General features: G+C 36.4%; 1 protein-coding gene across 2 annotated transcripts in view; it reads left to right on the forward strand.

The window, feature by feature from the left end:
• The first annotated feature begins 283 nt into the window (after positions 1-283).
• Positions 284-23,816, forward strand: part of CEPT1 (choline/ethanolamine phosphotransferase 1) — a 178,116-nt gene continuing 154,583 nt past the window's right edge. For both annotated transcript variants that reach the window (XM_053706884.1, XM_053706883.1), the window contains exons 1-2: positions 284-415; positions 4,616-4,995. In XM_053706884.1, coding sequence (XP_053562859.1) covers positions 4,657-4,995 — 339 coding nt within the window. In that variant the 5' untranslated portion in view covers positions 284-415; positions 4,616-4,656. The remainder of the gene's footprint in view (positions 416-4,615; positions 4,996-23,816) is intronic.

Below are 23,816 nucleotides of genomic sequence, written 5' to 3' on the forward strand. Positions count from 1 at the left end.
CTTTCTGTCAATCATAGTGCAATAGGACAGGTAACATGGCACGCAATGAAAAATGGATTCAAATGTTTTAATCAACCATATCATTATACACAAAGAATGTATTAACATTTACATAATCATCTTATTAACTCTTTCCAGTCCCTAACATATTTACACGCCCCCTTTTTTTTTCTTCTTTGAAACATCCTCTCCCCTCAGTGCAGAGCTGCACAAGTATCGCACAACAGAATCCTAGTAAAATGTTGTGAATCTGATTTTGAGTCTACCGCTCTTGTCTTCCGCTTCCAGTAATTTTGTCTGTACCATGTGACTATTGCAATCACGTGACTGTCGTGACGCCAGGAGGTCCTTTAGCAGGATGGGATCTAGCCGCAACCTTTGACTAGGTGTCGTGACACAGCTTCCAGAATAGAAGGTAGGCTTGACTTAGTCTCTTATTATAGAACAAACATGCGATGTTTTGCACAACTGGGTATGTTGTGGAGACCCGGATGCTATCTAATGTTGTGCTATGTTGTTGGGGCCTTGTAGGAGCTCATTCGTAGGGCCCTTGATTTATGTTAATTAGACATTTATGGTTTATTAATATATTGCACCTATTTGTAATTGATCAGGATTGCTAAAAGTACATTTGTAATAATAAAACAATAATACAATTGATCTGTTTTCTATATGTATATTTAGTAAACGGCACAGTTGCTATTACTACATAATTGCTGTTCTAGAAGTGGTATAATGCTTACTAAGCCCTATTCTCAAGCAAGGTGTCCTGACATACTAGTACACAAAAATGTTGCTTTAAGAATACTCCAATTTTTAATCAATTGAAACCCCAAGGGGTCTTATAATATGTTTTACTTATAAGACATGCAACGTATTTTATTTAGCCTAAGATTAACGAAAGGGAAAATGCATAATTTATAAATTATGCTGTCTTTTTAAAAACTTTAACCAGACACTCTAATGCAAAAACAAATTTTTTAAATTTATTACTGTATGCCTTTTTTGTGTGCTTTTTTTGTGTTTACCACTTCCCCCCACCTAGGGGTTTAACACATAGCATATTGTTTGTATTTTGACACTAAGTGAGAGGTGCATGTTTCTGCAACATTGGTCTGTATGATAAAAGCTCAGTGGCTGATAAAAAGGTCACAGATCTATTGGTGGATAGGGCCATTCCTTTAAAACACAAAAAAATGTTTTATTTCTTATTACAGGAACATTAAAACAAACAACTACTCCAATTTACTTGTATTATCTATTTTGCTTTGTTTTTTTTTTTGGTATCCTTTGTTGAAGAGTAAACCCAGGAGCCACAATTTACTACTGGGAACAGAACACCTTCTGGTGAACCAGTGACAAGAGGAATGAATATATATAAGTACATTTTTGTAATAGTAAATTGAAAAAAGCAACAACTTAATTCTATGATCTATTGGAAATTCATGTCATTTTTAATGTTGACTTTCATGTCCCTTAAGTTACAATGGGTTTATCTCATTTCATTTTTAGACATTACTTTTAGCATAAAGGGACTGTAAAGTCAAAATGAATGTTTCATGATTCTGGTGGAGCGTGTAATAAAAAACAAACTAAAACATAGTGCTTCAGTTAGTCTTTAAAAAATGTTGCCAAGATAATAAAGCAAATTTGATAATATAAGTCAATTAGGGAGTTTTTTTTTTTTTTTTTTTTTTTTAATTTATTGCATGCTCTGTCTAAACCAGGGATGACCAACTGGCAGCCCATAGGACACACACAACCCTCTGCACTATATTTTATGGCGGAACTACAAAATATGTGCTTTTGGTGGGTGGGCAGAGAAGATGGCCACAATTCAAGAGTCCTCTGAAGGGGGGGGGAGCCTCAGATAGACTGTAATCTTAAGACTAGCAACCCTGTGTTACTATGTGATTAACCCCCGTAAAAGGATTAAACACACAGTAGAAATACTGCAGAGCACTGCTTGTCTTGAGTAGAAACTGCCACCGATTCAATCAGCAGCGCTAGCTGCTTGACTCAGCTGTGTAACTACAGCTGCTTATTGGATCAGCGTCAGTTTCCGCTCCGGACCCCAGTGCACTGCTGGTCCTAAATGGTATTTCTTCTGTGTGTTTAACACCTAATGAATTAGAGCATGTCTTTTTTTTTTTATAAACCTGTTTTAGCCCTTTAACCAAAGCTGTCTCTGTGCAGCCAGCCATATGTGGTATGTGACCCTTAAAGGGATATAAACGTTTAAAAACAAAAATGCTGTAATATGTTAGAGCATTTTATTATTGCACTATTCCTTGCATGTAACTGTGTGTTTAACCCCTGCAAAGGAATTAAACACTTAGTTAAAGTCAACTCCAGAGCAGCATTGCACTACTGTGAGCTAGCTGAAAACATCTGGTGAGCAATGAGAAGAGACAAATGTATGTAGTCACCAATGACGAGTTAACTCCCTATAGTGTAGAATATGTACACATTCTTTTTCAACAAAGGATACCAAGAGAGCAAAGTAAATTAGATAACAGAAAAGAATTTAAGTGTGTCTTAAAATGACAATTTCTATCTGAATCATGAAAGTTTATTTTTAACTTACATATACCAAAATATTGATCTTCGGCAACTATGTTTAGTTGGCTGTCACTGATCTAAACAATAAACGTTTAATTTTGGCTTGTTCCTGCAAGTGTGAGTATAATGTAATGTGGCTCACATCTTTGGTGAACAGTCCCCCATTTAAAAAATAAATAAATACAAAAATAACTGGGCTTTTCTGTGCTAATAAATTAACCCTTTACTGATGATACTTATTTGTCTACATTGGAACAAAGTTCCGATGTAAACAAATAAGTAAATAAAAACGCATGAACGATCGCTTGATTTCAATGATGGGATTGTGTCAGGGGGTGCCTATGACTCTAAGCACCCCTCCAGCCCGCAATCCCATTCAGGAAGCGCCTATGGCTTCAGTACAGCCAAACCGCGAGGGGATTCCATGCCGTTCTAATGTAGGGTGACCATATTGCTGCTTTAAAAAGAGACACACATGAAAAATACATTTGTCAGGGTTCTTTTACAAAACATTTGTTTAAACAGCTAGGAAAACAGCCTTGACATATGTATTTTTCATATGTGACCCTTTGTGTCCTAACGGCGGGATATGGTTAAAGCATATCGGCACATTAGATTGTCCTTTAACTCCTTTTTTTTTTCTGCGTCAGCAATGTACATGTTACCTATGACTTATACAGCAGCATGCCTTATGTATGCATAGTCTTCACTTGTTCGTGGTCAAGGGGGGGGTGACTAGTTACCATGAAAAAGATGCACATACCTCACAGTTTTTTTTTTTTTTTGTTAGTTGCAAATCACGTGCACTGGGAATGTTTTCTAGTGTGTAGTAATGAAATATTCTAATCCAATCTCTCCTCTTAACCAAAAGAAGTAAACTCATTGGTGTGTGTGTTCATATCAAAGAGTTGAGACACTCTTGAGAGTTTGCTATGGAGAAATGATTTAAACCTTTAAAAGCCCAAATATGTTCAATTCAGTCAAGGGATACATTTTATAGCTATATATTTCTGGCAATTGTAGGGACACTATCTGATTGAAAGTATGATTTTTTTGTGTGCATGTAGTTGCTTGTATCTCTTGTTTGTTGAGTACAAGGTTCTTAGGGATTCAGCAGGTGGCATGGCATTCTAATGTCCTGACATAATGCACAAAAGGAGGATTGTCGCTATTAAGCACAGAAACTAAAATGCAAGTGATAGCCATCATTTCCAGCTGATTACTGTGCTTAGTTGTGGGACAGATGTTCACTAGATACCAGGTTTTTCAGAGACCAATTTCCCCCCCATAAAGCACAGAGGGAAAGGAGACCCTATTTTGGAAAGATGTCCTTGGCATTGATAGTTGATTGCTATTGTATTTGATTACGGTTGATATAGTGGCCTCAATTTAGTCTCTAATGACAGTATACACCACACACAACATGTTTCTCATTTGAAAAAGAGGATTATCCTTTCTTTAAAATGAGGGGTCTTGTGAACCTTTAGGTAGGAATTGCCATCACTTGCCTACTAGATGACGTTTTGCGTTTTCTTGACCATTAAAGGGACTCTAGCACCCCTATCTAAGCACTAAAATGGGATGTGACCTCTCAAATGAGAGTTCTTATACCTATATGGCCATTGCTGTGGTAAAGTTACCTGATAGCACCATAGATATTTTGAACAAAATGGAGGGGTTGTGGTAGTTCTGTTTTACGTCTTTACAGTACATAGAGGGAAGTAATAGCCATGGGTGTCCAAATGCCCCTCCTATGTGTCCTATGTGTTTTTGTATCTTAGCACATAATGCCCTTTGTGTAAAATCTGGTGGCCCTCCCATTAAAATAAGTGGTTTGCATGGCTTTATAATGTTTTAGTAATTACCTAACTGCAATCAGTAGTCTCATTTTGTGTAAGGCTAATAGATCCTCTATGTTTTTAAAGCTAAATACCTGCATATTTGTATCTAAATAAATAGAGAACTAGTTGTCCAGAGAATGAACAGAGAATACGTCTGCTGCCGTGCTTTATTTGTTTAGTTTTTTTTTAACAAACCTTTCCTTAATTTGCAGGGTTTTATTTTTATCTTGCCAATATTTGATATCTGACCTCCATGAGTGGGCAGAGAGCAACAAAGAAAAAGTATGGGGATCTCCAAACAGAACCTCCCACAAGTTGTGGACACACACCTAAACCAACATGTGCACTTAGCAAGTTCATTGAGTTGCCAACTCCCCCATTGTCACGTCATCAGCTGAAGAGACTGGAGGAGCATCGGTATCAAAGCTGTGGCAAATCCCTCTTGGAGCCCTTAATGCAAGGATTTTGGGAGTGGCTGGTGGCACAAGTTCCAACATGGATTGCCCCAAATCTTATTACGATAGTGGGACTGTTGATCAACATCTTCACCACTGTGATCTTAGTATATTACTGTCCAACAGCAACAGAAGTGGTAAGAAGATCATATTTGATTTAATCCTTTAGTAGATATTTTTTTTTTTTTATCATAAAGCAAAATCCTAGAATTGTCAATAGGAAACAATTATAGTATTGAACACCACATAGAAAACCATACAAATCATCTTGACATATAAGATGTCAAACCTCACACTTTTCTCTCGTCCTCAGTAGTTTTTCACCCTACTCTTTACAACTCTTTTGCGCTTTCTTTTTACCACACTTTTTATGGCCTTTCTATTGTTATGTTCCTTTAACAGGACATTAAACACTAACTACATGTTATAAGTATAGTATTGAGGTTATTTCCCACCTCCCTCTAGTTATGGGTGCCGCCATGTTAAAATCTATCTTTCCCTGCATTCAAGTGCAGATGTGTTTGCAGTAGCTGTGTTTGGTCCTACTAATTATCCTAGACCAGGGCCTGACAAACCCAGGAGCCACTGACTCCTAGAATTTTACCCCTGGCTTCAAAACGCACAGCCCTTGGGGCTCACCAGCACTCATAGACAGCTGCACAACTTGCAGGGACTCAGGCAGTTAACCCCAGACAATCCTGGGTGCAAAGCCCATTGGGAAAATTACAAAATAAAATTAACACAACACATAGAAAGTCTAGCTTTCTTGAAAATACACAGTGGTGTCATTCTTGTTTGTATCTCAGTGTTGAATATTCTGACTGCGTTAATGTATTCCTATACAATGGGGTGCGAAAAGTGGAAAGAAGCTTAACACCCAACAAGTCGCGCAAACCCAAACTAATTTTCTCAAGTGTGCTAACCGGCCATGAAATATTAATTTTAATATGTTCTATTTATTCATAAGTACATAATTCTATGTATATTTGATGGTTTGTTTTTTTTTGGTTAAAAAAAAGTGTGTGTATATTATGTATGTATTATGTACTGCGAGGGCATATTATGTATGTATTATTATTATTATTATTATTATTATTATGTACTGCGGGGCATAGAAGAGTGGAGACACGTGGTCAAGGGGGGTTGCTCACCCAGGCGAGCTGCAGGCAACCAAGCAAGTAAGAAACTTGCACTACGGGCAGGATATAGCATCGATCTGGCTGCACTGCCATTGTCTGCATGGTTATAAAATCTAAAGTAAACAAGCTCGAGGAGGAGGGAGGCTCTGTGGAAGTGAAAGCAGTCTGAATAACAGATGTGGCACTGCCCTGGCATATACTTATACCTGGAGATTTATCCAATAAAATATTTGTTTTTAATTTTCATACATCTACACAGTAAGTAAAAAAAGTTTAATGGCTAATGCTTTACATAAATACTTACAGTATATATGTAATGTAGGTGTTTGAAAATAAAAACAACTATTTTATTGAATAAATCTCCAGGAATAAGTAAATGCAGCAAGTTATTCAGACTGCTTTTTACTTCCACTGAGCCCGTTTCTCCCACTCCCTCTCTTCTCCTCCCCTCTCCCCGGAGCTTGTTTAGAAAATGAAGGTGGTTTAGTAATTTTTAACTCGCCCAGCCCTAATAATAAAAAAAAAATATTATTATTATTATTATTACACACACACTTGCAGGAACGAACAACCAGCTTATTGTTAGCCTGTTCTATGGCCATTTACCACCTGGGTGCAGCTTCTTTTAGCCCAGTAATGCTTTTCACAGAGTAGAACTTTCCTGTAGTATATCAGTCTGATCCCGCCTATTACGGTCAGTCCATCGCCAAAATACCAGGCAATTCTACTCTGAACAAAGAACACAGCAACTCCAGACGATCGTCATAGCCATATTCCATATATTCTATTCTATATCCTATTCTATATATAGAAATATATATTTTAAAATACTTGGAACATATTGCCCTATGTCAGTGGTCTCAAAGTACAGGCCTGGGGCCATATGCAGCCTTAAAGATACTTTAATCTGGCCCTCCCTTGTTTATTAGGAAATTATCTATTTGAGCTCCACCATTTTTTAGGGTTCTAAGAGGTGTAACAAGTTGATGTTCTATACAGGCACTCACTAGATAATTATAAAGACAAGCAGGCATTGTCCATTGTAGACTCCCACCATGTACTGGTTGTATAAATGTCACTTTTAACAGTTATACAGTTCCAGAATGATCACTTCACTTGGCACTCACTAGATAAATATACACAACTGTATATGTTTCTTGTGGGCTACAAATGCCACCATACACTACTACTGGATAAATGTCACTTCCAGTTCCTAGTATATCAAGTTCAAGAGCACTCACTTTGTTCCAGTGGCACCCATCGGAGAAGCACACTTGGCCATTGGCCCCCAGATACAGTGAGCTTGAGACCCCTGCCCTATGTAAAGAACATTCAAATGTAAAATATTTAGTTTCATTTATTAAATATGAATATTTCATAGATATTTTTCTCAGACGGTGTTATGAGTGTAACTGTACAATGTAATTTTGATTAATTTCACTGTGCAACATTTCGCGTAACAGTTAAAGGGACAGTATACTCTAAAATAGTTTTTCCCTTAATGTGTTTCCAATTACTTTTTTTTACCAGCTGCAGAGTAAAAAAAAGTGTGAGATTTGCTTTTTTAAGGCTTATTTGTGTATATGAATTAACTGATTTTTTGTTTTGAAGCCACAACCTAATAAAATGAGTTGAGCTTGTAGATATAATCAGATCTCATTACTTTATCACATTGTGTACATATACATGCTTCCTTATCTTATATCTGTCCATAAACCAATCACCAATACTTGGAGAGAACAATAGAAAATTTAACAATTTATTACCGTATCTCTTTTATAACCCACTGGGAGTATAATTTCTTCTACTGGCTGTGTTAATACAGCTTGGCCTTGAGGCCAAAAACTTTCAGGATGGGTGGGGATACCACAGGCTAAATAAACTATTTCAAATGCCAATATAAGGGTAATGGAAATACTTTGTAAACAATTTAATACTCTCCAGCAGGTAAAGAGGATCATTGGGAACAAATTAAAGAGCATAACATTTTTGAGTAAACTGTCCCTTTAACCAGAGCTCTGAAGTTGCGCTATCCAGACGCGCGTTAAATTCAACTAATATGCGCAAGACCCCTTATCAGTTGTGCACCACTCGTAATCTAGCCCAAAATGTTTAATTATGGATAATTAAAAAATATTTGCACTGCAGTTTTAATTATTTATCTTGCCTGAGTTTCCTGTAATTTTAACACAAAAAAATGTAGTGTTTCCACTTCCCCGAGAGAAAATAGTGCTTTCAGTGGAGTACAGAACCTTGATATTCCTACATGCTGCACAGTGATTACTTAAAGGGACAGTAAAGTCAAAATTAAACTTTAATGATTCAGATAGAGCATGGAGTTTTAAACAACTTTCCAATTTACTTCTGTTATCAATTATACTTTGTTCTCTTGATATCCTTTTTTTTTTTTTTTTTTTTTTAGAGTAAACCTAGGTAGGCTGATAGAGCTTAGTAGTGTGCACATGTCTATAGCAGCCTATGGCCGTAATGTTTGTATTTATGTGTATAATGCTATAATCAATGTTGCAAACACTGCTGCCAGATGGCTAAAAACACGTACACACTTCAGAGCTCACTTAGGATTACTCTTTAACAAAGGATACCAAAAGAACTAAGCAAAACGCATAATAAAAGTAAATTGAAAAGTTGTTTAAAAGTTTGTGCTTTATCCAATCGATTTAAGTTTTATTTTCACTTTTACTGACCATTTTAATATGTACAGAAGCTCATTTATATCTGCCCCTAATAGATGACTACAAATGAGATAAGATAAACATGCAAGAGGTGTGTCCTGACCCTGCAAAACAAAGCATATTTTTCTAGCAAAATGAGAATTGTAAATATTCTTGTATGCATTGAATACGATCTGATGCCTACATAAAACACTAACGTTCCTTCAATCTCTTAAAAATTCTGTCTTGCAAAAGAAAGAGTATATATTGTTTAATAAAGCGGAGGGACTGGCAATCCTACGCCTGGTTGTCACAGCAATGACGAAACAGGCTTCCTCCAATCATGGCGTGGCCTCTCGAGATGGACACTCTGGGGGGAGGATGCCATGATTGGAGGAAGCCGGTTTTGTCATTGCTGACGTAAGAAAAGAGGAGCTGCTGGCGGGGGATCGCCGGTCCGGCTTTGCTGAAGAAAAAGGTAAGTATTTAAAAAAAAAAAAAAAAAATGCTTCATGAAAAGTGCCCCTGTTTTTAATAGTATTTTTAAATACCCGATAATCATTCATAAAACTTTATATTCACTTTAATTGAGTGTTGAGGATTATGGATTGATGTTAAGGTTTTCCTGTGCCGTTTTGAGTTTGCCTAAACATTGTTTACAGGTCTTCCCCAAAATGTCACAGTTATTAAAAGGATACAGCGCATGTGAGGAGGAGATTAGGGTGTGCTGTGTTGTCTATCTGTGTGGTTTATGTACTTATGCACTCCCAGTTGTCAGTTGCTGTCCAGAGTGCACCTATTGGACAATCTATCTATCAAAGACAGTGGTCGACAAATCTGTTTAAATTTTAAAAGCCTGGAAGAATATTTAGGAACCAGACACTCTCTTTTTACGAGGCATACAGTGGTATTTAATACATATATGGCGAATAATTACAAAAGTTATGAGCCAGGGGTAAAATTCTAAGAGCCAGTGGCTTCCTGACTCCTGGGTTTGTCGAATTCTGATCTAAGCTATCTATCTATGTATCTCTCTATCATCTATCTACCTTGTCTATCTATTCTATCTATCTATTCTATCTATCTATATTGTCTATCTCTCTACCTATTTGTTTGCATGAAATTTTTTTATTTTTTAAGCTTTTTTTGTTTGTATTTTGACACTAAGCGAGAGGTGCATGTTTCTGCAACATTGGTCTGTATGATAGAAGCTCAGTGGCTGATAAAAAGGTCACAGATCTATTGGTAGATAGGGCCATTCCTTTCCATCACAAAAAAATGTTTTATTTCTCAATACAAGAACATTAAAAATAAAAACTTTAATACATTTCAAAGTTAACTTTTGTAATTGCAACAATATTTTAATGTCCCTTGCAGAGACAGCTGAGCGCAGTGTTTTCATTAGATTTGCTTCTTCTTAAAGGGACAGTCTAGTCCTCAAATTTGCTTTGTTCTCTTGGTATTCTTAGTTGAAAGTAGGGTTGCACCGATACCGATACTAGTATCGGTACCGATACCAAGTACTTGCATGAGTACTTGTACTCGTGCAAATGCACTGATACTTAAACCGATACCTCCACTTACTACCCATATGCTATCTTGTGGCGTTTTTTTCAAACTGCATGTTCCCATTTCATTTAAAGCTGGAGTGGAGACTAAACTAAAAATTGTTTACTACTGTTCTGCCAATACAAATTGCTCTTATTTGTATTATTGTAGGAGAGTTCACTGTACTGCGTTCAGCCAAACCCCTGAAGTACTGGGCAGTTAATAAACTGAGATTTCCAGCTCTGGCTAAAATGGCCCAAAAATATCTTTCTGCCCCATGCAGTAGTGTGGAAAGTTGAACCTCCTTACTGATAGCAAAAACAGACTTATAGCTGAACATGCAGAGATGATTCTGTTCTGTTCCTTAAAAAGAACTTTCCACTAACTTTTGAAAAATTATTCTAATTGCTAGATTGCCTTTTATACTGCTAGTTCTCATCTTGCACAATTATGTTCAAAACATACTGTACTCTGAGGAACATCTTAGCTTATAGAATTGCAGGAAGAGTACTCATAGGAAAAATTAAGTTAATCCCAATGAACACTCATCCTGCAATTATAGGACTAGATTTAGATTACATTTGATTGGTAAGCTTTACCAATGCTCTCTTCACATTTATTTATTATTATTATCATTGGTTATTTGTAGATCGCTAACAGATTCCGCAGCGCTAACAGATTCCGCAGCGCTAACCCCATAGCCTTTAATGGAGTAGGACGTGTAATGAGAGCATTGGTAAAGCTTACCAGTCAAATGTAATCTAGCCCATAGTGTTGTTCACCATGATTAAACAGTATTCTGTTCTATTTTTTACTGTATGGCACTTTTGGTTGGTTGCAATTTTATATTTGTTATTTATTGTTGTTGTTAATATATTTTATTGTAATATTTTTATTTCTAAACATGTTCTGTGAGCTTTGTGACAAATAAAACCTGTTTTATTTCATAATGTCTTTTGAGCTACAGTCCTTCATAATTATAAAGAAGGAATCTTAAATAATTAGTCTGTATTGTGCTTGGTAAACTGTCACATGACATTAAAAAAAGTATCGGTAATTGGTATAGGCGAGTATTTGAAAACAAGTATCGGTACTTGTACTCGGTCTTCAAAAAATGGTATCGGTGCAATCCTAGTTGAAAGCTAAACCTAGGAAGGCTCATATGCTAATTTCTAACCCCCTGAAGACCGCCTCTTATCTGAATGCATTTGACAGCTTCCACTGCTTGAGGGCGTTAGTTCATGTGTGCCATATAGATAACATTGTGCTCACGCCCGTGCAGTTATTTAACCCCTAATGACCACAGCACTTTTCCATTTTCTGACCAAGGCTATTTTTACATTTTTGCTATGTTTGTGTTTAGCTGTAATTTTCCTCTTACTCATTTACTGTACCCACACATATTATATACCGTTTTTCTCACCATTAAAATTAGTTTCTAAAGATACCATTATTTTCATAATATCTTATAATTTTCTATAAAAAAATTATAAAATATGAGGGAAAAAAACACACTTTTTCTAACTTTGACCCCCAAAATCTGTTACATATCTACTACCACCAAAAAACACCCATGCTAAATAGTTTCTAAACTTTGTTCTGCGCTTAGAAATACCAAATGTTTACATGTTCTTTGCTTTTTTTGCAAGTTATAGGGCAATAAGTACAAGTAGCACTTTGCTATTTCCAAACCACTTTTTTTTCAAAATTAGCGCTAGTTACATTGGAACACTGATATTCCTTGACATGTATATATTTTTTTAGAAGACACCCCAAAGTATTGATCTAGGCCCATTTTGGTATATTTCATGCCACCATTTCACCGCCAAATGCGATCGAATAAAAAAAAAAAAGTTAAATTTTTCACAATTTTAGGTTTCTCACTGAAATTATTTAAAAACAGCTTGTGAAATTATGGCACAAATGGTTGTAAATGCTTCTCTGGGATCCCCTTTGTTCAGAAATAGCAGACATATGTGGCATTGGCGTTGCTTTTTGGTAATTAGAAGGCCGCTAAATGCCGCTGCGCATCACACGTGTATTATGTCTAGCAGTGAAGGGGTTAATTAGGGAGCTTGCAGGGTTAAATTTAGCTTTAGTGTAGAGAACAGCCTCCCATCTGACACATCAGACCCCTGATCCCTCCCAAACAGCTCTCTTCCCTCCCCCACCCCACAATTCTCCCGCCATCTTAAGTACTGGCAGAAAGTCTGCCAGTACTAAAATAAGTGTTTTTTTTGTTTTGTTTTGTTTTTAATTCTGCTGTGTAGGATTCCCCCCCCCCCCCCCCAACAGCTCTCTAACCCTCCCCCTCTACCTTATTGGGAGCCATCTTGGTTACTAGTGTAGCTTTCCCCCCAAAAAACAACCCCCACCCCCTCCCAGATCCCTTAGATCTTTTATTTAGCAATTCCCTTCCCCCTCTCTCCCACTTATTATCACAACATTTTTCCATAGTGTAGCGGTTCCCACCAACTCCAATACTCCGCCCACGATCCCGCCTCTCAACTCTGTCAGGCCGACACCGATGGCCACCCACCCGCCTCCCACATTGGCTCCCACCCACCAATGATTATGGCCATCGATTTCCGAAGCATCCTGTAATAACTGTTTTTAGCCATCCGAAGCAGATGGCTAAAAACAGTTATTACAGGATGCTTCAATATCGAGGCATCACTGCAATAACAGGAAAGCGCCTGGAAGCGATCAGGATCGCTTCCACAGCTTTCAAAGACCAACTACGTATAGGGTACGTCCTTGGTCATTGAGGACAATTTTTTTTGAGGACGTACCCTGTACGTCGTTGGTCGTTAAGGGGTTAAAGGGACACTGAACCCAAACTTTTTTTCTGTCATGATTCAGATAGAACATTTAATTTTAAGCAACTTTCTAATTTACTCCTATTATCAATTTTTCTTCATTCTCTTGCTATCTTTATTTGAAAAGCTAGAATGCAAGTTTAGAAGCCGGCCCATTTTTGGTTCACAACCTGGGTTCTCCTTTCTGATTGGACAGCACCAATAAACAAGTGCTGTCCAGGGTAATGAACCAAACATTGGCTGGCTCCCTAGCTTAGATGCCTTCTTTTTCAAATGAAGATAGCAAGAGAACAAAGAAAAATTGATAATAGGAGTAAATTAGAAAGTTGCTTAAAATTGCATGCTCTATCAGAATCATTTAAAGAAAAAATTTGGGTAAAGTGTCCTTTTAAGAGTCAGCAGAGTCTCCATTGTCTCGTATAGACAGTTGTGCAAGTGGAATTATAATTCTTGGCTGCTTGACACCCCCTCATCAGCGGTGCTGCATGAGGGGCATGACAGTTGCTGGATCGTCTCATGTACATGACATATCTCCAAAGGACTGCCAGTCATAACTTGAGCCATTCTCTCAAATCATGATACAGTTTTCTCCTAGCGCTTTCAGTGATTACTAAAAACGAGCACTCACATAGAGAATGTGCTTTGATTATATATTTTTACTTGAAGATGAAAATGTGAGTTGCAAGGTTTACCTGTCTGCTGAAAAGGAGCACATACATAGACTTTGACCAGCTATACGCCTCTACTGTGAGTTTAAATAGCAAATAGCAAGGTCCACACCTATGCTTCTCTCTTGGCGATTACTACGTTGGAGTATTTACATAGTGAATGTGATCTGATATATGTTGCCCTCTCAGGATTAGATTGCAAGCAGCAAGATTTTTTTACTAGCAGCCTAAAAAGTAATATCTACATAGAGCCTTTGACCTGTTATACGCTCTTAGTCGTTGGGCCGTGTGATGTGGAAGGGACGGGACCGACAGGGGCGCGCACGGACGTGTGCACGGGGGGGCGGGGCTGCGCCTGCATGGGGCGGGAGCGGGTGGGATCCGCTACACTTCAGAAAATTTTAATGTTAATAGGTGGAAAAAAACGGGAGTATTAACTATTAAAAAACAATCTCTAAGGGATCTGGAAGGGGTGGGGGGGGGGTTGGTCTTTGTGGGGGGGGGGAGCTACACTACAGAAAAGGGCAAAAAAAATAAAAATTAAATAAAGCATAATTTTTTTTCTAAACTGGATACTGGCAGACAGCTGCCAGTACCCAAGATGGCGCCCATTAAGGTAGAGGGGGAGGGTTAGAAAGCTGTTTGGTGGGGGATCAGTGAGGTTGGGGGATCCTACACAGCAGCATATGTAAATATGCTAAAAAAAAAACACAAAAAAGCCCAAATATACCTTTTTTATTTTTGTACTGGCAGACTTTCTGCCAGTACTTAAGATGGCGGGGACAATTTTGAGGTGGGGGAGGGAAGAGAGCTGTTTGGGAGGGATCAGGGGGTCTGATGTTTCAGATGGGAGGCTGATCTCTACACTAAAGCTAAAATTAACCCTGCAAGCTCCCTTATTAACCCCTTCACTGCTAGCCATAATACACGTGTGATGCGCAGAAGCATTTAGCGGCCTTCTAATACCAAAAAGCAACGCCAAAGCCATATATGTCTGCTATTTCTAAACAAAGGGGATCCAAGAGATGCATTTACAACCATTTGTGCCATAATTGCACAAGCTGTTTGTAAATAATTTCAGTGAGAAACCTAAAGTTTGTGAAAAAGGGAACGATTTTTTTTAAAATATTTTATCGCATTTGGCGGTGGCAAACAAGGGGCCTCAAACTCCATACGGAGCTTGATAAATATGTCCCTAATTGTTCATTGGAATTAACTTAATTATATAACTGCAATTATTATTCATTGGAATTAACTTAATTATATAACTGCAATTATATAAGCTTAGGTCAGTTCCGGATTGGCCTACAAGGATACCAGTAGATTTCCTGGTGGGCTGCAGCAGCTGGGGGCTGGAAAGCTATAATTTTAAAGGGGTAATGCAATTGGGTTGTAGGGCTGTTATATAACATCAATCGGATATATGTATTTAATACAAAGTAATAATATAATTTAATTCTGAAAAAATATTGGGGAAGGAGTGTCCCAGTAAACCCCTTTGAGAAAAATGGGATTGCATTCTACCGACATAACGGAAAATAGGGCTGGTCTTAATATTTTTCCAGGGCTGCTTTTTATTCCAAGTCCAGTCCTAGCTATGGATGTTCCACAGAGTACAGTATGTTTTGAACATAATTGTGCAAGATGAGAACTAGCAGTATAACAGGCAATCTAGCAATTAGAATATTTTTTTCAAAAGTTTCTGGCAAGTTCTTTTTAAGGAACAGAAGCATCTCTGCATGTTCAGCTATAAGTCTGTTTTTGCTATCGGTAAAGAGGTTCAACAGTCTTTCACTTTCCACACTTCTGCATGGGGCAGAAAGATATATTTTGGGGGGGATTTTAGCCAGAGCTGGAAATCTCAGTTTATTAACTGCCCAGTACTTTGTCTGAATGAAGTAAAGTAATCTCTCCTACAATAATACAAATAACAGCAATTATTATTATTTGCAGAACAGTAGTAATTTGTTTTAGTTTAGTCTCCATTCCAGTTTAAAATGAAATGAGAACATGCAGTTTGAAAAAACGCCACAAGATAGCATATGGGTAGGAAGTGGAGGTATCGGTTTAAGTATCGGTGCATTTGCATGAGTACAAGTACTCATGCAAATACTTGGTACCGATACTATTTAAAACTCTCTAAAGTGAGTCTCTCTTAATGGAGTTGACAATGTTTTATAAACATTTCTAATGCTTTGCTCAATCATTTTTTCTATAATATTTTGTTTCATTATTTTACTCCATACTACAGTTAATCTCTCTCTTCCTAAATCTAACTGTTCATTAATTATCCATTTGTTTACTGCTGAAAGAGAAATGTTGTTTATCTCCTGTTTTTCTATAATTTCCCTTGATAATATGGGATTCTTTCTCCAACTGTTGTCGTTTAACAATGTCAGGATATAGTGTCTTAGTTGCTTATAATATAATCTTTCTGATGCAGGAATATCAAATACCTGTTGAAATTATTGCAAAGATATTCTTTTCTTTTAAAATTAACTATAGCTGAGATATTAATTATCCTTTTATTGCCCCATTTATCAAATATTTTGCCTAGGTCTCCTGTCGGAAAAGCAGGGTTTCCCTATAGGTATATAAGGTGACACTTTGAAATTTGTTCCCAATACCTTATTCAGTTTGCGCCACGTCAAGATTATGTCTCCAACCAGAGGGTTATAAAATATTTATTTTCCTTTTTTTTTTTTTTGTGTTGCAAATAATAAATAGGACAGTGAGCATTTTTTTAACTGATACTTGTTCAATTTCTCTATGACTGTAATATTCAGTCCATGCTAACCATTCCAGACCAATTCGTAAACAGGGCCGCCAAATTATATTTTTGGAAGTTTGGTAATCCCAAACCCCCTTTACTAATCGGCAATTGTAATTTAAGAAGTGAAACTAGATTTTTTTTTTTTTTTTTCCTCTCTCCACATAAATTTCCTAAATGCTGTATCTTATAATTTAAATCTGATCTAGCAAGCATAAAGGGTAATAACTGTAATGGGTATAACACTCTGGGTAGGATACACATTTTTATTAAGTGCACTCTGCCAGTTAATGATACTGGCAGTGTACTCCAATTTTGTCATTTCTGTCCTACTTCCCTCACAATTTTAGCTATATTTAGACCATACCATTTCCTGGAATGCTTTGTGATTTCTGTTCCCAAATATTTTAGGTGTTCTACTTCAGTGAAAGGGTATGGTTTCTCAGTTTTAAATTTATTTAGCCACATTATCTTTGATTTTGAAATGTTTACTTTGTAACCTGAAATTCTTCCATATAGCTCTATCTGTTGTAGCAGTTTTGATATATAGATATATATATATATATATATATATATATATATATATATATATATATATATATATATATATATATATATATATATATATATATATATATATATATATATATATATATATATACAGTTGCAAGAAAAAGTATGTGAACCCTTTGGAATGATATGGATTTCTGCACAAATTGGTCATAAAATTTGATCTGATCATCATCTAAGTCACAACAATAGACAATCACAGTCTGCTTAAACTAATAACATACAAAGAATGAAATGTTGCCATGTTTTTATTGAACACACCACGTAAACATTCACAGTGCAGGTGGAAAAAGTATGTGTACCCCTAGACTAATGACATCTCCAAGAGCTAATTGGAGTGAGATGTCAGCCAACTGGAGTCCAATCAATGAGATGAGATTGGAGGTGTTGGTTACAGCTGCCCTGCCCTATAAAAAACACACACCAATTCTAGGTTTGCTTTTAACAAGAAGCATTGCCTGAAGTGAATGATGCCTCGCACAAAAGAGCTCTCAGAAGACCTACGATTAAGAATTGTTGACTTGCATAAAGCTGGAAAGGGTTATAAAAGTATCTCCAAAAGCCTTGCTGTTCATCAGTCCATGGTAGGACAAATTGTCTATAAATGGAGAAAGTTAAGCACTGCTGCTACGCTTCCTAGAAGTGGCCGTCCTGTAAAGATGACTGCAAGAGCACAGCGCAGACTGCTCAATGAGGTGAAGAAGAATCCTAGAATGTCACCTAAAGACTTACAAAAGTCACTGGCAAATGCTAACATCTCTGTTAGCGAATCTTCAATACGTAAAACACTAAACAAGAATGGATTTCATGGGAGGATACCACAGAGGAAGCCACTGCTGTCCAAGCAAAACATTGCTGCTCATTTACAGTTTGCACAAGAGCACCTGGATGTTCCACAGCAGTACTGGCAAAATATTCTGTGGACAGATGAAACCAAAGTTGAGTTGTTTGGAAGAAACACACAACACTATGTGTGGCAAAAAAGAGGCACAGCACACCAACATCAAAACCTCACCCCAACTGTGAAGTATGGTGGTGTGGGGGCATCATGCTTTGGGGCTGCTTTGCTGCGTCAGGGCCTGGACGGATTGCTATCATCGAAGGAAAAATGAATTCCCAAGTTTATCAAGACATTTTGCAGGAGAACTTAAGGCCATCTGTCTACCAGCTGAAGCACAACAGAAGATGGGTGTTGCAACAGGACAATGACCCAAAGCATAGAAGTAAATCAACAACAGAATGGCTTAAACAGAAGAAAATACACCTTCTGAAGTGGCCCAGTCAGAGTCCTGACCTCAACCCGATTGAGATGCTGTGGCATGACCTCAAGAAAGCGATTCACACCAGACATCCCAAGAATATTGCTGAACTGAAACAGTTCTGTAAAGAGGAATGGTCAAGAATTACTCCTGACCGTTGTGCACGTCTGATCTGCAACTACAGGAAATGTTTGGTTGAAGTTATTGCTGCCAAAGGAGGTTCAACCAGTTATTAAATCCAAGGGTTCACATACTTTTTCCACCTGCACTGTGAATGTTTACATGGTGTGTTCAATAAAAACATGGCAACATTTCATTCTTTGTGTGTTATTAGTTTAAGCAGACTGTGATTGTCTATTGTTGTCACTTAGATGATGATCACATTTTATGACCAATTTGTGCAGAAATCCATATCATTCCAAAGGGTTCACATACTTTTTCTTGCAACTGTATGTATGTGTATGTATGTATGTATGTATGTGTGTGTATATATATATATATATATATATATATATATATATATATATATATATATATATATATATATATATATATATATATATATATATATATATATATATATATATATATATATATATATATATATATCTCAAAATAACAAAAATATTGCATTGAGCAATGATACTTTGGGCAGCTTTGGGTGATCTTCCGGCCTCCTTTGTCCTTCTTTGGGGATTATATATATATATATATATATATATATATATATATATATATATATATATATATATATATATATATATATATATATATATATATATATATATATATATATATATATATATATATATATATATATATATATATACACACACACATTTATCAGCACTACCAGAGTAATATAGTTCAGAGTCATTTACAAAATAGTGTGTAATTTTGTAGTGCACGGTAGTGGTAAAGCATTAAATATTTTAACAGTAAAGACGAAAGACCACTATTACCCAGCATCAGGCTATTACTCGTAGCGATTGTAGCATAACCACAGGTATGAAAGAGAAATAGTACACACTGACATTATTAGTATTTAATTAAACATTTATATCAACATATTAACCACACAGAATGCATCAGTATTGGGCAATAAATAAATGCATTGTAAGCATCAAAAGTATACAGGACATAATTTCTAAAAGATTTCCTCCAAACCTTTCCAAAGTATCAAATAAACATGACCATTCCACTCTATCGACGTCTTTCTCTGCATCATATGATTGGAGAAAAGCCTCCAGTCTGGTAGCCTCCAGTCTGGTTTTTGCGTCACTTTCTATCAGATAAAGAGCACATTAAATTGAAAACACAGTGGATAGATGAGGTTGGTTTTTTTTCACATAGTAAATCTAAAAGAGGAGTAGCTATCCTCTTTTAAAAAAAAAAAAAAAAATAATAATAATAAAAAAAATGCAATAGATGTTTATGGTCCGAATTCTATTGATAGGAACTTTTGGTATAAAATTGTTAGAATTCTTAATTCTCTCCACACACAAATTATTTTACTCTGAGACTTTAATTTTACACCTGATTCTATGTTCAATAGGAAGAGTAAGACAGCAGGAAATAACAATAGGAAGTTAAAGGACCAGTAAACACAGCAGATTTGCATAATCAACAAATGCAAGATAACAAGACAATTACAATAGAATTTACTCTGAATTTCAAATGAGTAGTAGATTTTATTCTAACAAGTTTCAAAGTTATGTATATTTCCATTCCCCCTGTACCATGTGATAGCAATCAGCCAATCACAAATGCATATACGTATAGTCTGAGTTCTTGCACATGCTCAGTAGGAGCTGGTGACTCAAAAAAAGTGTAAATATAAAAGACTGTGCACATTTTTTTTAATGGAAGTAAATTGGAAAGTTGTTTAAAATTACATGCTGTATCTGAATCATGAAAATGTAATAAAACCTGAGTGTCCCTTTAAGAAAACCTTTGATAAAATTTTAAACCAAATGTCAAATTTATTTCATGACTCTTTGAAATTGATAGACATATGGAGATTGAAACATTTAGATGAAATAGATTTTACGCATCCTTTAAAAACTCAGAACTCATTCTCGAGGATTGATTACATACTTATAACAGAAAATTTAGTTAAAAAGGTAACAAATAGTAAAATTGGAAATATTTTACTGTCCGATTATGCCCCGGTTTTTCTAGAACTAAATAAAAGGAATTATAAAAAGTTTAATAGATTTATATTTCCTAGGTATTTATATAATTTACAGGATTTTAGAACTTTTTAGAAGGAAAATAGCAGGAGTATGAACAAACAAATAGGGAACATATAAATTAAACTGAGCTATATTGGAATACGGCAAGAGTGGTGATGAAACCACATATTACCCCCTACATTACTAAAAAGATCCAAATCAAGCAAAATAAAAGGAATTAACTGTAAAATTAAAGGAGAACTATATTAAATATAGGCAGAACCGTTCAGGAATATATATTAAACTATATCCAATCAAAAAAATAGCTGGATTATGTTCTCATGCAACAGAGTTGGAGATTTGTAAAAGAGCAGGTAAAATGCATAGGTTTGGAAACAAGAAAAGAAAAAAAAGCCCTATCAAAGCACTTAAACGCCAAGAAAAAATAGTTTATAAGGAGGAACAGATTAAGGAATTATTTAGAAACTACTTCCAAGAACTTTATACAAACCAAAAAATAGAAAAGAATAAGAGCAAATACTGGAAACATTTTAAATTGCCTCAATTAATTAAAGATCAAGTGTTAGACTTAAATAAAGAGATCACAAAGACGGCAATTAGTAAGACTATAAAATCAATGGCATCAGGTAAAGCCTCTGGCCCGGATGAAATTCCCGTAGAATTTTATAAACTTTTAGAGCCTAAAATAATAGAGCCTTTGGTTATATTCTATAATACATATATGGGGTCTAGTAAAAACATATTGGAAGGTTTTAGGAATGCTAATATCACGTTCATTTTAAAGCCAGAGAAAGACCCTTTATTGACTCAATCTTACAGACAAATTTCATTTTCTGACTTTTCAAGACTTTTCTGTTCAGGGAAACCTACCACCCAACTCAATAATAAATTAATTTCACTTACCTAACATTTCCCTCATCTAACTCTGTATTAACATCTTTCTCAATCTTGCAGTCCTCACCTCCTGTTTCTCAACCTCCTACCCTTTTAGCAGTGACGTGCAGTGACGTCAGAGGCTGGTGAGGCAGTGGCTTGGATACGCCTTCATTCTTTAGATATCCTTTGTTGAAGAAATAGCAATGCACATGGGTGAGCCAATCACATGAGGTATCTATGTGCAGCCACCAATCAGCAGCTACTGAGCATATTTAGATATGATTTTCAACAAAGGATATCAAAAGAATGAAGACAATTAGATATTAGATGTAAATTGGAAAGTTATTGAAATTGCATGTTCTTTCTAAATCATGAAAGAAAACATATGGGTTTCATGTCCCTTTTAAATGGTGTCTTGGAAAACTGGTCAACTTAGTAGACATATGATTTTAGTCTAAAGGATTGTAACAGAAACTCTTGCCAGATAACAAAATGCTTGCACTGATTATGAGATCTAGAAATCCATGCCCATTAAAATATGTTTAAAACATACTTTTTACTTTAATGCTGCAAATTATGCTTATAGATTCTTTCATTATTCAGTAAATATAAAAATGTCTTGATCCAGTGGCGGCTGGTGAAATTTAAAGATGGTGGGGCGCTTGACCCCACCCCTTTAAATAAAGCCACACCATCAGATAGAACTACCAATTCATTAATTAAATAAATAAAAGGTAGACAGAAACACATACACAGAGGGTTAGAGAGAGAAAGACACACACAGAGGGAGAGAGAGACACACACACGCAGAGGGTTAGAGAGAGAGAGAGACATACAGAGGGTTAGAGAGAGAGAGAGAGAGAGACACACACACAGAGGGTTAGAGAGAGAGAGAGAGAGAGACACACACACAGAGGGTTAGAGAGAGAGAGAGAGAGAGAGACACAGAGGGTTAGAGAGAGAGAGAAAAAGAGAGAGACACACAGAGGGTTAGAGAGAGAGAGAAAGAGAGAGACACACACAGAGGGTTAGAGAGAGAAAGAGAGAGAGAGACACACAATCACACACAGAGGGTTAGAGAAAGAAAGAGAGACACAATCAAACACAGAGGGTTAGAGAGACACATAAGGGATGAGAGAGTCAGAGGGGGAGGAAGAGAGACAGAGAGACCATGGGGAGAACAACACATAAGGAGAGAGATGGATAGATATAGAGATAGAGAGAGAGAGAGACACACACACACAAGGGGGGAGGGAGAGAGACCACTGCATTTTTAAGTAATAAAACAGCAGAGCTACAGAGAGTTCAGAAAGTGAAGGCAAGGTGTAAAGGTTGAGGAAACAAAATACAAAAACGACCCTGCAGTAAAAGAGTAAAAAAACACTAAATCACATTCATTAAATTATAATTTTCACTAACAGAATCCCTTTCAGTGAAATCTAAGGTTGCAGAACTTACTAAGATGTGGCTAAAACACTGCTCATTGACTGCATCTCTCTTCCTGCTCTGCCTCTGTCTGTATTAAGGAAGTGACAGTGGCACATTCCATTGCACTTAGAGGGGAAGAACAGAACTCTCTTTTTCACTTTAGCAAAAGCTTGCAGCTTCACAGGACAGCAACAAAATAAATGAAAGTAGTTTTTTTCCGTTTTTGTTTTATATGATTTAACATCCAGCCCCAACCCTAAGTTCCACTTACTAATGCCTCTCACTGGATTGGTTCAGCCCAAATAGGACTGCCTCAAATAAAGCACTTATGGGCCATGCAATGATCTTAACCACTGTCATCCAGTAGATGGCGCAGCATGTTGTGTAATGGTGGGCAGACCTGCTTGTGCCTCTCCATTGCACAACATGTATCTGTGAAGAAAAAAAATGCTGGGGAAAAAAATTGCAATTTTTTTATTTTATTTTTTTAAAGCCCATAAAAATATATATATTTTTGCCCATATGAGAGGTGAAGCACTGCCTCACTTGCCTCTAGTGACTGCACATCACTGCCTTTTAGATTGTAAGTTCCCACGGGAATAGGGCCCTCAATCCCTCCTGTATGTGTTTTGTAAATTTTGTCCTGTCTTGTATTGTTTTATTTAAATAAATTGTATCCATGGGCAGCGCTGCGGAATATGTTGGCGCTTCATAAATAAAGTATAATAATAATAATTGTTGAACTTGGACTATAGGCTTAAAGCATACATTCACTTCCTGATGCATCCAGACCAAGCTGGATTTATTCCAGGCAGAAATTCAACCAAAAGATATTACAACCTATTGCTAAAGAAAACCTAATATCAAGACTGTGAATTGTTACATGTTCTTATTTATAGATCAGATCGCAAGTAGCAAGGCCCAATTTGTTTCTTTTTTTCCTGTTTACCTGGAAGATAAATAGTGAACAGCAAGATTTATTTTTCTCTTGCCCTTGTGTCTGTTATAAGGTGG

This window comes from Bombina bombina, chromosome 3 (genome assembly GCF_027579735.1).
Source record: "Bombina bombina isolate aBomBom1 chromosome 3, aBomBom1.pri, whole genome shotgun sequence".
Taxonomy (NCBI): Eukaryota; Metazoa; Chordata; class Amphibia; order Anura; family Bombinatoridae; genus Bombina; species Bombina bombina.